The 15,606-nt window shown below is 37.3% G+C and overlaps 1 protein-coding gene across 2 annotated transcripts in view; it reads right to left on the bottom strand.

Moving 5' to 3' along the window:
- gabbr1b (gamma-aminobutyric acid (GABA) B receptor, 1b) overlaps positions 1-15,606 on the bottom strand; it is a 143,198-nt gene that overhangs the window by 35,137 nt on the left and 92,455 nt on the right. For both annotated transcript variants that reach the window (XM_059350575.1, XM_059350576.1), the window contains 6 exons: positions 14,832-15,002; positions 13,138-13,239; positions 10,111-10,176; positions 7,599-7,790; positions 760-1,005; positions 612-675 (listed from right to left, as the gene is read on the bottom strand). In XM_059350575.1, the coding sequence (XP_059206558.1) occupies positions 612-675; positions 760-1,005; positions 7,599-7,790; positions 10,111-10,176; positions 13,138-13,239; positions 14,832-15,002 (841 nt within the window). The remainder of the gene's footprint in view (positions 1-611; positions 676-759; positions 1,006-7,598; positions 7,791-10,110; positions 10,177-13,137; positions 13,240-14,831; positions 15,003-15,606) is intronic.

Here is a 15,606-nt window from a genome sequence, read left to right as displayed (position 1 = left end):
ACTGCAAGTCTTTGTAGTTCATCTCAATTTAATCTTCAGGTTCCAACCTTTCAGATGATGTACACCACTTCTATGTGGCATCAAGTCCCCCTAAAGATCCCCTGTCCTCCAGCCATTTTAAAAGAGGGCAGAATGCTCAAAAATGGCTATTTCATAACAGCTAATTGGCAGTTGTGTAAGACCAGCTTTTCTCAAATTTATCAACCTCCATTCATCAAATGTGGGACACACCCTGGACAAATTGCCACAGTGGTCACAGAACTGACGAGGACAGACAACCATTTGCTGCTAATATTCCCACCAACATGTCTTTGGACAGTGGGCAGATGTACACATGCAGACAGAAAAGCCCCAGCAGGCAATACGCTATTTTTCTATAGTTCATGTGGCCTATTCAAAAATATGTTATTTATTGGACAATAAAGACTGTTAACAATGTCTGAGAATATGTTTGAAAACCTTACATGACATATGCTTCAAATATTGTCAACAGTATACATATTTGAATTGAGAAATGCTTTAAGTCTGAAAAAAAAAACAAGCTCACTGCACAATGTATCCAATGAGTTGATTGTAAAAACAAATTTAATTTAAAAGCAGACATGACATACCTTGAAGCTGTTCAATGAGAGTCCAGGCCATTCGAGAACCTTGAGCATCAAATACAACATGACCCTGAAAGAAACAGACAGGATTTTAGTATTTTTCAACCCCATCCATTCTCTCCCTCTCCCTCCCTCCTCTGGGTTTTGTACTTACTGAAACTCCTTCGAAGGAGCTGGTGTTCAGAGCTCGGTAGATCTCAGCTGTGATATCTCGGTTGTTGTAGTTGAAATCTTCCAGCCGGTGACCTTTGGCCTTTAGGGGTCCCGTGGTCTTGTTGAGGGCCAGGGCGAGGGCCCATACAGCATCGTAGGCCAGCGGAGCCTCCTGGAAACCACCTGTCTCCTCTGGATTTTTTCCACCAAGTTTAGACATCAGCTGGCCTAGAAATTCCTGAGAGGTCTGGAGAGAAAACAATCGGTTGAGAAATAGTGCCTAGTTACACAGGCCCTTAAATCAGAACATCTGGGTCAGTTGTGTGAATGTGTTGATTATTCATGCTGTGCAAGTATGTAAAATGGTGACATCATTCTGCCTCTGTTAAGAGGCGGTCGCACTATTCTTTCCTCTTTTCCTCTGCACTGCAAAAAAGCCAACTTGTATTTTTTGGCCTAAAACAGTGATTTCAGTTGTTAAAACTTGGAAATATAAATTATTGACATTTAGGGCAATAATGTAAGTTAGCACAACAAAGGAAGCCAGTTGTCTGCTCAAAAACAAGTTTGTGAGTTGTTGTTACTTATATCTTTAAGTTGGGGTTCACAACAAGGGACAATAGTTCTGATAACTCTTATTTCTTTGTTGTGAAATGAGGTGAAATTCGGTCATTATTGAAAGCTAGCGGCTAACTGATGCTAGTGGCTAACTGATGCTAGCGGCGCTGCTTGTTACAGCTACAAGAGTAGCCATTAGCGTATCAATGCTTACTCAAAATTGTGGTCGCAACATTAGCTGACATTTCATAGCGCCGTTACAATCGGGCCAATTCAGCACATTGCAGAAGTTAGCAGAAGTAAGGATTAAAAGTTATTACAATGTAAAATTATAAGTTAGTACAATTTACAGTTGAGTTGACAAAAATCTGAATTCAGAGTTGAGCAAACTCAAAAACAAAACTTAAAATATTTAGTTTAATTGTCCAACTAAAAATGTTATCGAAGTTTGTTGCCTTGAAATTTTGAGTTCACCCAACTTTTCTTTTTTTGCAGTGTGTGTGTGTTTTCCTGCTTCGCTCCACTTGTCTCGTCTTGTCTTCTGTCTTACTTTGGAAGACTCTCTCTACACTGCTCTCAAAACAAAAAAATCATGGATTTGGTCCCTCAACACAATTGATGCAATCTTCTCGACGAGAAGCCGGGGCTCGGGGGAGCTCACCTGCCCTGACGGGACGTTAGCAGCTGGCTACATGATGGACGCGTGGGAGAGGTGGCGTGTCGTGTCCCTGGTAGCTCTTTCCGTGAAGGATATCAAAGATATTCGGAACCTTGATAACAGGGCTTTTGCTGATTGGATTAGGTTTTGCTCTGGTTTATCGAGATACACAGAAAATGGTGACAGCTGTCCAAAGCCCCATAAGGCTGCCTGAGATGATTGACACGATGGGCAGAGCTGTCATAAACCACACTTTCTCAGTAAAATTGACCCATATAAGACTTTTAAACTGTGATGTATCTTTACAAAAGACAGCTTGGATAATAATTAAAAGTTTACCTTTGTTTCCTTTTTAAAATAAGTATAGCTAACCTGGAGGTTTGTTTACAACCTGTCTGATCATTAAACTGCTTGTTTTTTATTGGTCTGTTGGACCAACAGTCAACTACAGCATTGACTTTACTACAGAAATAAAACCCAAGTTGTAGTGAAAAACCTGTAGACATAAAGAAGGACGAGAAGCACTTATTGTTCAAATTGGAACATTTGGCGAACACTTTACAACAGTGTCTCCTCAAGGCATCGACTGGAGTCAGGATTCACAATGATGCTATGGGAAATCCTCCAGACCAGTAGTTCTCAACCTTTTTGAGTCGCGACCCCCAATTTAATATGCATGTTGTCCGCGACCCCCGCTCACTGAACAGAATCTCACACGCACAGTTAAGATCACAAAATGACCAAAAAAAGACACAAAATGACAAAAAAAAAGAGACAAAATGACACAAAATGACCAAAAAAAGACACAAAATTACCAAAAAGACACAAAATTACCAAAAAAAAGACACAAATTGACCACAAAATGAAAAAAAAAAGACACAAAATGATCCAAAAAAGACACAAAATGACCAAAAAGACACAAAATGACCAAAAAAAGACACAAAATGACCAAAATGACCAAAAAAAGACACAAAATGACCACAAAAGACACAAAATGACCAAAAAAGACACAAAATTACCACAAAAGACAGAAATTGACCAAAAAAGACACAAAATGACTAAAAAAACACAAAATGACCCAAAAAAAAGACATTTAATGACCCAAAAGACTAAAACACAGTGGAGACAGAGCTGACATCTAAAATGATATGGCGACCCCCAGAAATCATCTCACGAACCCAATTGGGGTCGGGACCCCAAGGTTGAGAATAGCTGCTCCAGACAACAGACTTGGGGATGAGGCTAGGGCTCAGTCATGGTGTCACACACATTCACATTTAAATAAATGCATCACATTGGCAACTACAGGTTAACTCCCCTGTTGTTACAAAGTGATGAATCATTGTCTACCTGTCCAGTTGTGTCTGCCCTGAGACTGTTCCTGTCATGTCTAATCAGCCACACTGACCTGTCAGCTGCTCACACTTTCTTTATTACAAGACCCTTGTACCCCAAAACAATCTAGACCAAGATGACTCTGCCCAGCAGGGCATAGTATTTGCCATATTAATTATGTTCCAGCCATTTACCTGATATTTGTTTTTAAACATGTAATTAAATGTTTTACCTCCATTCCCAAGACAGCAGACAAAAGGACTGTGATAACAACAGTTTTCCTGTCTCATCTATTATAAAAGGCTGTGGAGTGTTTTAGTGTTCAATAAACCTTGTTAATCACTAGATTCAATATGGGATTTGGAATCAAGAAGTGGATTTGATACTGGATTTGGATTCGCCACTCATTTCAGTGACACAAATGAGATATCTTTCATAAAAACAAGCAATCAAAAGAAAAACACAAAGTCATGCAATGCCATTCAGAAAATGTTCTGAATTTGTAAAACAAAAATGTGCAGTGCACATTCTTAAAGTACATTGTAAGGAAACTCACATATTATATGGTTTGCATTGCAATTGTCGAGGCTACAGATAAAATTAAAGTTTTTCAGAAAATCCTGTTTCATAGTATTAAACCTGTGAGCTATGTTTTAGCATCTGATGCGCCTTCAAACTTGGAACTAAACCAGCCTTCCTGGATAATAATCTCTTTACTGCTATCTGAAAAAACAGGCACCCACCACCCACTTATTCCTTTCATTTAAGCTGTGATACAGTTTAAGGCTGAACACCTGCTTATTTTCCCCCTTTTACCAGAGAGAGAACAATCACAAAAGAATTCATAGAAAAGGTTTTTATTGACCATTCATAACTGTGAGACTCAGTGGGAAAGGTGCAAGTGCTCATTCACCTGCACACAATTTCAAATTGAATGCATTTAACACTGAGGAGCTTAGAACTAGAGTACAAAAGCAGCGTTTAACTATATTTTATCCAAAGAATGTTTCATGCACAATAAGCCCATGTGCCCTAAGTGCCATTTACACAGCTTTTGGCTCTGGGGTATATCTTGTGAATGAATAGATTAATGCTTCATATATATATATAGTTGTGAATGAATAAATGAATGAATATAAAAACTAATGAATAAAATATGTGTCCATTGTTAAGCTCTTCACAGAAAAAGAAGACACACAAACTGAGAAAGAGATACAAGAGGTGCTGTTATGAAGCACACTGAGCTTTTCCTCTCACTATTTTCCATCTATTTTGCACTGACAGTCTGCTAATAGCCTCTGACATCCAGAAACTCCTCTGAACATTTCCACGTATGCAATATTACTGGACAAAAACATGAATGGCTCAGTGACTGACTCTCTCCCTTCTTTATCAAGGCCCTCACTCATTCCCTCATTGAGAATCTCACAAATCTCTCTGAGTTCATCTTCCCCCATGTTCATAGCATCTGCCAACCCCACTCTGGCTGGAATAAATACAGGTTTGCATGAATCCACTCTGCTGCTTTTTTGTAGCCATGCACAACCCTGTTCTCCAGACTGGGCTATGCATTTTTCTGAACTGTGATAGGAAGCCGGAGTACCCGGAGAGAACCCAGAAAGAACCCACAGTCTTTAAATTAAAAAGGTCTTTAAATCTTGTCGTCATACTGTTATACAATACATTGTCATACTGAATGTCTTTTCCCCACGCTGTTAGATACCACTATATGTCATTTTGTTGGAAAACCTCAATAAAAAGATGTGAAAAAAAAAAAAAAAAGTCTTTAAATCTTTAAAGGATGACAGTCACTGGACAACATGAGTTAACGCTGAAAGAAGATTCCAGTGTTACAAACCACCCTCATTTTAGCCAAAAATAACCAAGATCTACCAATGAAGAACAGGTTCCCTAAACATTGCAATAGTAAACATTATTTGAAGACCTAACGGTGGACAAACTCAAACATTGACATAGGGGTAAACTAACCGAATAAGAAAAAACGATTGCAAAAAAAAAACCTGACCTCAGTAATGACAGCCATTGAGAGTTTTGCTTCCTCTGTCCAGTGTGCAAAACGTTTTCCATGGCTCAAATATGAAGGATTAAACAAATATAAATAAATATACATTCCAGACACTGAACTTTCCCGCCACTGAACAGCATTAACAGTAAATAACAATAAATAACCAACCTGACCTCTGAACTCATCATCTCAGCACCTTTTAGACCCATGTCCTTTCAATAGTTATTTACAAAAATGTTAAATAAGGCTGACAACACAGTACGCTTACAGAAACAAGCTAATCCCACGCTAGCCAGCGTTAGTCACAGTCTCTCTGTGCAGGAAAGCTGCTTGATAAAGATAAGAGCAGCTCTGATTCAGGAGATCCCACTGCACCATTTGGGACAAAACAGGAAATCATGAGACCTTACGCACGAACATTAGGTTTAATAGCAAAAGGCTCAGAAAAACTGCCCAGTTGCTGGTCGGACCAAGGACCGGTTTGTGTGTCTTGAATATTGTATCTGTTTTTGATCTAGTCATTAAATGCCGCACAGGGCTGTTTTTCTAAGAAACTCTTGTCGTCTATTAAGGTTTTCCACAACAACGCTGTACCAGATAAGGCCAATCACAGACAGCACACGTCAAAGAGAGCTTAAAGCGATAGTGTCAGTCTGAGGTTTTGGTTCGGGCTCCACTGAAGAGTTTCATACTTTGTCGGAGCAGGGTTAGGCTAGGGCGGGAGTTATAGGCCCTGCAGGGCTCTTATTCATGCATACACACAGCTGTGAACACCACTAGAGTCAGATCGAGTCAGATATGTTGTCAGGAGGAGCCTGTAAGAGTGCCACTTTGATCCAAAGCTCCCAAAGGCAATTACAAGAGAGGAAAGGGAAAAATGTGAGCAGGATTTGAGAGAAGGAGGGAGAGTAGAGCCCGACAGCTTATCAAAGGCACAATATATAATATTTATTTAAATGGTCAGTAATTGACACTGAATGTGCTGAATTATAGCAGTAGTACAGTATCCTCACTGTCCATTTTTAAAACTCATCTTAAAACCTATTTTTATTCCTTGGCTTTTAACCACGCATGAGACTCATCTCTTGTTTTTAGTGTTTGATAATATATTTGTATATAGTGTTTTTTAAAAAGCAATGAATCTATTTATTTTAGTGTTTATACCTGTTTTAATTATTTTATTGTCTCTTGTTCTGTTTGTTTATGTATAGCACTTTGTTGCGGCTGTGGTTGGTTTAAAGTGCTTTACAAATAAAGTTGAGTTGAGTTGAGAGTATGTTTATTTAGCTTCTTTATATCTATTTATTCTTTATTTTTGCCATTATAATTTGGTTGACAAAGTAGTACATTGTATACAATACAATGAAATCTATGTTAATGTTATATTATGTTAAATATTATTAATTATTTTATTAAGTTATGTGTTTAAGAATACAGCCTTCTATAAACATATTTTGGTCATTAAAAAAAATAAATCTATCTACAAAGAAAAGGTCTATTTTCATTCCAGCTCAAAAATTCACTGTATTCACGACATCTGTCTCAAAAATCCCATCTAGGCTCCACATATAACCTAATTCAAATATGTGCAGATAGCACAGGAGCACTTGCATTTCACCCTTTGCAACTTCTTTGAGAATTACAATGGTTTCCTTTTATATTTTTTGAGTAGGTTAAACAGCTGACAAAGTCACACAATCCTTTTGTGAATTTGCCGCTCAGGATAAAATACCTCATAAAAGCCCACTTTAAAAACTATCCCTTTAATAATAAGATATGATCTAGCTTTGGAGGAATCACACTCAAATTAACCCTTTATCAGGCGAAGAACCGTATTTGGTAACTTCAGCTGATATCCAAAATAAAAAATAAAAATATTTTGAGAAAAAAGTTGCAAATTTACTAGATTAAAGTGGCAGATCTCAAAGAAAAAAAGTCGCAGATTTAAGAGATTTAAAGTAGCAAATCTGCATGGAAAAAAGTCACAGATTTATTAGAAAGAAATGGGGGAAAAAGCAACTTTTCTCGCAGATTCACCACTTTAAATCTCATAAATAGTAAACTTTTTTCTCGACCCCATTTTGATATCCACTGAAGTTACCAAATATAGTTATTCGCCTGATAAAGGGTTAAGAAAACATTTAGTCTTTCTATAGAGCAATGCTTTTTTATTATTTTACAAAAACAGAATAAGTGCATTCATCATAGACTCGCATGAACTAGCTGACGCACCAACAACATTATGTGATAATGCCTCTCTTACCAGGTTGGAGGCTCCTCGAACAGTCTCTGGGTTGAGCATTACAATCTCAGTTGTCACATGGCCCTCCACAGCCTCTGTCATCTGCTCCACAGTGCAGTTAATGGATGGATCCTTGATCTTAAACCAGTTGTCTGCATACCAGCCGATGAGGAACCACACATACTTCTTCCCATACAGCTTCTCTTTGTACACCTGCAGGAGGACAATCACCCAATGAGAGAAGAGAGGAGAATGTGATGCACCAACACCTATTGAAAGGAAGGACTTTTTTTCTGAGACACTGAGTTTTGTGTTTTCATTATCTCTAAGCCATAATCATCAATATTACAAGAAATACAAGCTTGAAATATTTCACTCTATTTTTAATGAATCTATATAATATACGAGTTTCACTTTCTGAAATAACTGACAAAAAATACTTTATATACTTTTTCACGATATTCAAATTTTTTGAGATGTACCTGTACAACAAGATTTATATTTGGTACATTGCAAGCAACTAAAAGGAACTTTCATTTTGTGTTAAGTTTGGCAGACTCTTTGGACAAAAACTAGTGTTTACATGGTGACCACACTGCATTAGAAAACCTCACACACTGCAAAAAAGCCAACTTGTATTTTTTGGCCTAAAACAGTGATTTAAGTTGGTAAAACTTGGAAATATAAATTATTGACATTTAGGGCAATAATGTAAGTTAGCACAACAAAGGAAGCCAGTTGTCTGCTCAAAAACAAGTTTGAGTTAGTTCTGCTAACTCTTATTTCTTTGTTGTGAAATGCGGGAAAGCGATGAAATTCGGTCATTAGCGAAAGCTAGCGGCTAACTGATGCTAGCAGTGCTGCTTGTTACAACTACAAAAGTAGCCATGAGCGTATCAAAGCTAACTCAAAATTGTGGTCGCAACATTAGCTGACATCATGCCAATTCAGCACATTGCTGAAGTTAGCAGAAGTAAGGATTAAAAGTTATTACAATGTTAAATTATAAGTTAGTACAACTTACAGTTCAGTTGACAAAAATCTAAATTCAGAGTTGAGCAAACTCAAAAACCAAACTTAAAATATTTAGTTTAATTGTCCAACTTAAAATTTTATGGAAGTTTGTTGCCTTAAAATTTTGAGTTCACCCAACTTTTCTTTTTCTGCAGTGTATTTACTGCAGCAGGGTTTGACAGTCTGCCCCACTCAGCCCTGTTTCTAGTCCTACATGCCTCTCTTCCTTCCAGCAGGCCCAGCACAATGGCCTGAGCCTCCAGCAGCGTGGTGTTGGCTTCCAGGAAGCAGGCAAAACAACATGGCTTATCTCCGCTGCTGGCCAGGGCACAGAGCTCTCTGCCTCCCCGTGGAAACCTGATGTCTCGCACCAAAACTGTGACTGAAGGCTGAAAGAGGCAGTGAAGCTGAATTTGGGTCTGTCCATGGCGGCTGGTTGCTGCCGGAGGCCCTGCTAGTGTCTGAGCTAAAGCAGGATCTTGAGAGCCTGTGTGATATCGTCGAGATCCACCCCGTGTCGGATTGTTACCTCAAGGAACTCATGATTTGGGGTGGTCTGTCTGGAGAATTATGGATAAACTACTGACCAGATTTTCATGAAATCTGAATCAGGACTTTGCATTTCTCGTTTTTTATCAGTCACCATTTTTGTGTGTGTGAGTTGTGAATGAATCCTGTGCAGGTCTGCTAGAAACTTTGAGGACATTTGTGTTGCGCTGTATAATGACTTGTGTTCATCCTGTTTCAATGTCCTTTCAGTCTAAGCTATTGATATTTGTACATAGGTACATGATAATAACGTGTTTTCTGGTTTTCACAAAGAAATGCACAAAGAAATGCATACAAGTCTGTCAGACTTTTAGTGATACCTACAGTGGATTTAAGTGAGCCAAACTTGATGTAAACATAGCTTTAAAAAAACAATAAAACTAAATTTAACATTTTTTTACACATAAAAAATGGAACTATGCACATAACTCTGAATACTTGAAGCTCATGTACCAACAACATGACATTAAACTGTTAAACTCTACGCACAGTCCCATTGTTCTCACTCAATGATCATTCTAAATCGCAGTTTTTCAAATCTCTGAACACAAATTGCATTATTGAGCAAACTTTGGTCACCAGAAAAACTGGTCTCAGCAATCAGTTGCACTCATGTTGCACCTGCAATGTGCAATGTTGCAACTCAGTTGGAAGAACACTTTGATCATGTGTCAGAGTATAAAAGAGTGCAATGTAATCATACATTTAGGAACCCAAATATGTGGAAACATTCAAATGCAATAAACAAAAATAGTAAATTTATACTGCATGCAAAAAACTGCATGGTATTTGCATAAAGTGGGCATGTCTATAAAGCCATAGAACCCGTCTTCACTCAGAAGCTAGCAGGTCATATGATAATGAGCAGAAAGATAGAAAGTCAGCCGAGAACATACCTCAAGGACTTGAAGACATTAATTAATGTCAACTAAGTCGGTCACAAATAAATTTGAATAGGAGAACACGTTACCTCACAGAAGACTTTCCTGGCCTCCGTCTCATAAAACAGGCCAACAATAATTCTGGCATCTTGGCGCTTGGAAGTGAAAAAGAAAAGGACAGAGTTACACACACAATGGTGATCAATTTAAAAACAAAGCTTGCAGTGTGGAACGGAGCACAGGAGCCTCTTCGCTGCTCCACAACCACACAGCAGCAGACGTCCTCTCCACTGGGCTTTACTCATGCTGTTACCATGGTTTCTTGCCAATTAATCTTGCACACCAAAACTAGGCTGACATGTTGGGCAAGGTCACTGTAAAGTGTGTGCATACAGTCCCAGGAAGGAAGCAAGACGGACACAAGAAGAAGAAGAAGAAGGAGAGGACAGAGGAAGGGAAGCATGGAGGAAAGGTAGATTCAGTAAGTTATATATATATATATATATATATATATATATATAATTGTTTATAATATTTGTATGTGACTATATTGATTATTCATATATATATATATATGTATATAGATATAGAGACCTGTTAAGGGGTAGGACTCGATATGTTTTTTTACTTCTTCCTACCCCCTTTTGAGCTTGCACAAAGTGTTTGTTTTCTCAATTTTTTTTGCTTTTTTGTTTTGTTTTTTATTTATTAATCTATTTAAACTTGTTTTTTTTTATTTGCTTGCATGTTCGAAATAAAGACAATCAATCAATCAAAGTATCGCCCCTTTGATTAAAACCTTTGTGCAGACATTTGACATTTTCAGTGATGAGTCTGACCAACATGTTCTTATCTCTTGTCACATCCCAACGTTTCGTCACAGCCCTCAGCGTCTGATACCAACACACCTTTGCTGTGTGATAACGGTCCGGGTTGTTTGTTTACTTCACAGTGAATGGACTCCCAGCTGTGTCTCATACCAACTGTATGTTTGTATCACATGTCAAGAGAGCCGTAACAGAACAACACTCTGTGATGACTTTTAACTGTTCTTACCTCTGTACTAAAGCAGTACATGTAGTGGTTATTAGGTTTGAATATTCATCAAAGAAACATCTGTATGTGAGCAGACAAGGTCGCTCTGCACACCCATGCAGTCGGCAGAACCAATGTTGACATTATGTATGTATGTATGTCTCGTTTCTGAACGGCTGAACCAATTCGCATTGTGACATGTCACATGGTAACACAATGTAAACATGTTACATCACTGTTTTCAACACGAGGCAATTGCTGTCGAGTTGTGTTATGCAAGCACAGTGCCTCTCTTTATTATTATTATTGTTATTACTATTATTATTATTATTAGTAGTAGTAGTAGTATTAATAACAATTAAAACATTTTTTATTATTATTATTATTATTATGAAATCAAAGCTTAAGTTTAAGCTTTATAAATCAGTAAGGTGGCAAATACCTTTTTAGAAGAGTTTAATAATGATGTTAATATACACGTGGATGCTGATTGGTTGACCCAAATAAGACCAAATCTTTCTCGAAGCCCGTTCCACACAGTTTTCGAGGAAACATGTCGTTCAACCCAAAAATCACTGCAAACAGCACACGGTTCTAATATTGAACATGCTCCTGGTCTCCTCTGGGGGTTAACAGATGTGAACATGAATTAAACACTGGTAGATGAAGTCTAGGCATGTTTTCCAATGCCTGGTCAATGTGAGTGTTTCTTTGATTTTCATAGTTGTAGTTGGTTACATAGTGCACCAACATTAGCTTTAATGGTATATGCCTTCCTGTCATTTGTGGGTAGTGAGTGCTGTATGTTCATAAAGCTCCTGCTTATATTTGCTCAATTCATCATCTTATCCTGAACACAAAGGATCATGCTGATACTGCTATCCAGTATACTATATTCTATATTTTATTATATTTTATATCTGATGTTTTGGAGGTTAAATCTTGGTTAAATGCTTCCTGTCATCTTGGTAAATGAAATAGTAACAATCACAGCCGGCTTCTCTAAATGCTACCTTTCTTTTTATTTCAACTTGTATCCCATTATACTGTAGTAACTGTGGTAAGCATGAAGAAGACCATACAATATGGTTGAAAGCATTGAAAGAGCAGTGAGCTAGTAAATGGACCTTTAAACCAAAATGGATTAAAAGTTTTAAAGTGGGACTGAGCTCACATGTTAACAGGTCAATCTCCATGACTACTGAGCAAAAACTATAAGTTAATAAAAAGCTAAGTAATGTCCCTTTAGTTGTGGTTGTTTTGATTTCTATCACTTGACTACAGCTAGCTGAGATCTGTAAAGATAAACGTGATAATGATACTACATCAAAGTCCAGCAGGTCCAAATATGTTTCCATTTCCAAGCAATTCTTTTGGTCAGTGCAATTTTGTTATTCATTTTGTTATTATCAGTTTGAATTTGTTTTTAAATATCCTCCAAATCTATTTCTATTCAGTATTGTTATTATTATTATTATTATTATCATTATTAGGGACCGAGCACTAACGGTGCGAGGACCCTATTGTAATTGGCCCGTTTATTATAACGGCAAATGAATCGCCTTTTTGAGCCCTTTATCATATTCAAAAACTCACCAAACTCAGCACAAAATTCAATCGTGTTGAAATTTTACGTATTTTATTGCTTTCGGCAATGGGCGTGGCAAAATGACCTACTAGCGCCCCCTAGAATTCAGCCCCTCATTATTATTATTATTACTATTACTACTAGAATAACTTGACAGTTCATTTAGTGTGTATTTCAAAAGAGAACTTCCTGTGTGGATGGATCTCAGTGAAGATAGACATGTTTTGGTGATCATTAACGCTGCTGTTTCTGACAGCACTTCAATCTTGGCTACAGCCTTTGGCCACAGTTGGGACCAGTGGGCAGCTGGAGCTCCAGAGACGCAGCATTTTGATGAATGACTCGACATTCTGGTTATAAGACTGCTTCTGCAATTTCTGAGCTATCGTAGCCAAGCTTACAGGAGCTTCCTGCGGTCGACAGGACAGACAAGGCCTGAATGATATGTGTTCAGCTTCCTGCTATGTGTAATAAAAATGGGGGGATTTGGCACCTTGAGGTTTTTGACAGCCACAGCAGGGTCGGTGAGGAAGCTCTGACGAACACTGATTTCAATCCCCGCCTCCTTCACCCTCTCCTCCAGATCATCCAGAGTCTGTGAAACAAAGAGAGACATGGACACAATAATGAGCACGCAGTGGATGACAGAATGAGAGAGACAGCAACCAAAACTGGAGTGGGAGGGATGGTGGAATAATAGTGTTAGGGAAACAAATCTGAAGAAGAGTAAACAGTAATTAAAGTAGGAGCAGAGTAGCGAGGGGAAGATGAGCTGGTGGTTTAGAGCAGGGGTGGGCAATTAATTTCCCCAAGGGGCCACATGACCAATACCACAAATGTTGCGGGGGCCGGACCAAAACTCTGAACTAAATTCTGCTAAATATTAATTTAGTCGCTTTATCAAATACAGTAAATTATCTGGTTTTGAGCTGCTACTGATAGGAATACATGTTATGATAAGACTGTTAATGTGGAGTAAATCAAATATAGCAGTAAAAAGTAGCAAATACTCCAATCACTATATCACTTTTCCTTTACCTTTACTAACTAAAGAGCCACTGTTGGCCAAAAAAAAAGAGAAAATCGCGGAATGGAAAACCTTATATTGAGCCTAAAATGAAAATCAAACAGCTTAATAAGTCTAAATTAGCCTACCAACATTATTGATAGTCATATTAAGCATTTATTAATATGATTTTTAAAAACTAGTCTATATCGGGGAACTGAAAACTTAACTCAAAGTTGGCAAAACTTAAAGACTTAAAGACTTTCGTAAGCTATGAAACATATTTTAGTTGACTTAAATGTCAAAATTGTTGTTTTTTAATATGCTGTAAAAAGGCTATACAATTTTACATTTGAGTAATACAAATAGCTTTTGGTCTACACCATTGATAAATGAACATTTTAATGTAAAAATATGTATATCATTTTTTTTGTCTCAGCCACGGGGAGCCCCTGCAGGCGGCCTAAAGAGCCACATGAGGCTCTGGAGCCACAGGTTGGCCACCCCTGTGATAGAGGATGGGGAAAATATGCAAATATGCTTTTGAAACATAACTCAAGATAACTTGGTAAAAAACTGAAATGCTGTGCATCTGTCTTACTGGGGCCCTATGTGAAGCAGAGATCTGAAGCGATTCTCGATTCTCTAACAACTTCTTTGAATGAAACTACTACAGGTAGGTGACAATGAGCATGTAATGAAATGAAATTAGCTAAATACAAGGGTAACACTTTAAAAAAAAATAATAATATAAGTGATGTTTATAGATGGTTTATAAACCAATTATTAACCATTTACAAAGTGCTATACCTACAAAGTGCTATACATATTTAATCTTTAAATGTTTTCAACCAATTTCTTAAAGGTATATGAGTCATTTCAAAATCATTAACATACTTAATATGGTGTTAAAAATGTTAAAATGAGTGCAACTAAAACTATTGATAAACTATTAATTATAATTTATTGGTTTCTTAATGGGAAAGTAACTATATACTTACATTAATATACCATCTATGTGTCATTTATGAATGATGTAGTTAGTTAAACATTAATAAATTACGTATTTACCATTCTAAATGGTCTATATACAGTTTATAAATGCTGATTAAACATTAATATAATCTGTTTACCATTTATAAATGATGGTTATTGTAAAGTGTTACCAATACAAGACTCACTGATGTAAAAACTTCTGTTGTTTGCTGAATGGTAGCAATCTTGGTCCATTTCCACTTCTGAAAGAGTTGCACACGAGTAGGGTTGTGCAGCGTGGCAGATGGATGAGTGCGAAAGAAGGTGGGAAAACGCTGGCGGTTGGACAGAGCCGGAGAACTGGAGCCATAGGACAACTGGGGAACGGGGAGACAAAAAACAAGCATGTTAACGCTAGTGTTATCCTGATTAATCAAACTGACGACTAAAAAAAGAAAGAACAAAACAAATAGAAATAATACAAAAATATAGCCTCTCCAGTTGTCTCCACTGGGTTGGACCGGGTATTTTAAGGAAAAGAAGATGATAAGGGAAAAGGAAAAGAGAAAAAAAAGGAAGGTAAATGAGATAAACAGGAGTGTCAGTCAGCAGAACTGCCCATTATTTAATCAAAGCTTAATTCAAAATATCTTCGAAATAATTTATCTCAAATCCACAGAAAACAATGCTTGAGTCGGCATTAGCATGTTTGAATACACACCTATATGTTTTGTTTTTATCTGTATAGATGTATATTTTATTTTGTGCAGGCAGTACATTTTACATTTTATTTTATTTATTTTTATTCCATTTTTAAAATATATTTTATCTTATTGCATTTTCTATTGTTTACTACATCTCTTTGTATTGTGTTATCTATTTATTGTTTGTGCAGCACTTTGGGAAACCTTGTGTTTGCTAAAATTGTGCTATATAAAGTGGATATAGACACAAGTTGTAATCTTGTTGACCTTCCTGAGA

The sequence above is a fragment of the Centropristis striata genome, chromosome 14 (genome assembly GCF_030273125.1).
Source record: "Centropristis striata isolate RG_2023a ecotype Rhode Island chromosome 14, C.striata_1.0, whole genome shotgun sequence".
NCBI classification, from domain to species: Eukaryota; Metazoa; Chordata; class Actinopteri; order Perciformes; family Serranidae; genus Centropristis; species Centropristis striata.
Note: the sequence above shows the minus strand (reverse complement) of the source record. Positions and strands in the feature narration are given on the sequence as shown.